At 39.5% G+C, this 1,670-nt stretch overlaps 1 protein-coding gene across 1 annotated transcript; it reads left to right on the top strand.

Annotated features, from left to right (window-relative positions):
* The first annotated feature begins 383 nt into the window (after positions 1-383).
* LOC133773414 (zinc finger protein 596-like) lies at positions 384-1,128 on the top strand. Its single transcript, XM_062210771.1, is given in 3 exon segments — positions 384-678; positions 681-908; positions 911-1,128. Coding segments are annotated over 3 exon segments (741 nt in total).
* The last annotated feature ends 542 nt before the right edge of the window (positions 1,129-1,670 follow it).

The raw sequence follows: 1,670 nt of genomic DNA, 5'->3' as shown, positions 1-1,670 counted from the left end.
TACTATTTCTCTCTCTTTTTCCTTCGCCACCCCTTCACTCCAGTCTGTTGGGTGTTTCCCAATAAACCCTTTCCCTTACTCCGGTGTTTGTTGTGTTTTGCGACGGCTAACAATATATAACATTGGTGCCGTGACTCGGATAACCTTACATTGGTGAGCCAGTGTCCCCCAGTGATTTTGCTCTCCCTTTGGGGACCTCTGAACGGCTCTGGGGTCCTGGATTTCTGCCGATTGCAAAACACACCCCCAGAACTCCTCCCATGCCACCGAACACTCTGCGATCTCCATCCACACATCGGCCTTGCAAATTCTGAGGAATCCATGACTTTTGAGGATGCAGCCATGGACTTTACCCGGGGAGAGTGAACACATCCCAAAGAAAGATGTTCAGAGATGTGATTGTAGAGAACATTAGTCATCTGATGTGTATGAGATCTCATACTCTAGAGAATTCTTTTGAATGTCGTGATTTCAGGGAAGATTCTACTGAACATATAACATTGACTCAAAATGTTATAACTGGCATAAGAAAGAAACCCTATATAAGCAAAAAAAATAGGAAATCTTTCATTGGCTTGTCATCTTTTAATCAGCATAAGGAAATCCATACAAGGTATAAGTCATATGAGAGTCATCTATGTGGTTATGCCTTTATTCAAAGCACTTCCCTTATACAGTACAAGAAAATGACAATGGAGAGATAACATTTGAATGCCACATGTGTGCAAAAATCTTCAGTAAAAGTTCTAATCTCAGGCAACATGAGACGATTCACACTGGCAGAAAGCCACATGGATGTCGTCTGGGTGGGAAAGCCTTCACTCATTGCTCTGACCCTAGAAAACATGAGAGAACTCACACTGGAGAGAAAGCACCTGGATGTCGTCTGTGTGGAAAAGCCTTCCATCTTCATCTGTCCTTAGACGACACGAGAGAACTCACCCCGGAGAGAAGCCATATGAATGTGATATATGTGATAAGGCCTTCAATAGAAGTTATAACTTTAGGCTTCATGGGAGAGTTCACACTGGAGAGAAACCATATGAATGCCCTCTATGTGGGAAAGCCTTCAGGAATCATTTTAACCTTAAACAACATGAGACAACGCACACTGTACAAGTCATATGACAGATTCATCAGCAATAACTTCAACTAATAAACACACCTGGGACTAACACACAGAAGCAACTTTGTTTTTAATCAGTGTGGAAGAACCTTTATCGATCATTACTGTTTCACTTAACCTAAGTTAATTCAAAGTGGAGGGGATCCATATATATATTTCACCTACATGGCACAGACTTTGGACATTCAGTTACCATATATGATACAAGAAGACCAAAACTGCAAGTTAAATAAATGTGGAAAATCTTTATCTACAACTCCATTAAAAGGGAGAAGTCACACGTAAGAGAAATTCTATGCCTGTCATCAGTGTGGAAATGCCTTCATTTATAATTTATTCCTTAAACAAATGAGTAAAATCTAAAGTTTATAAAAAAAAAAAAAACAAAACAAAAAAACTAAGATTCTAAGGAGAGGACTAATATGTTAAAGAATTACAAAATAATACTGTGATAATACAGAAGTGCCCTTGGGGACTGTGGAAACTCAGAAGAAGCCCTAACTAAGCCCTGTTGCTGGTTGGTAGATGTAAGTTTCATTATTTA

This window comes from Lepus europaeus, chromosome 14 (assembly GCF_033115175.1).
Source record: "Lepus europaeus isolate LE1 chromosome 14, mLepTim1.pri, whole genome shotgun sequence".
Classification (NCBI taxonomy): domain Eukaryota; kingdom Metazoa; phylum Chordata; class Mammalia; order Lagomorpha; family Leporidae; genus Lepus; species Lepus europaeus.
This window is presented reverse-complemented; position numbering and strand designations above follow the sequence as displayed.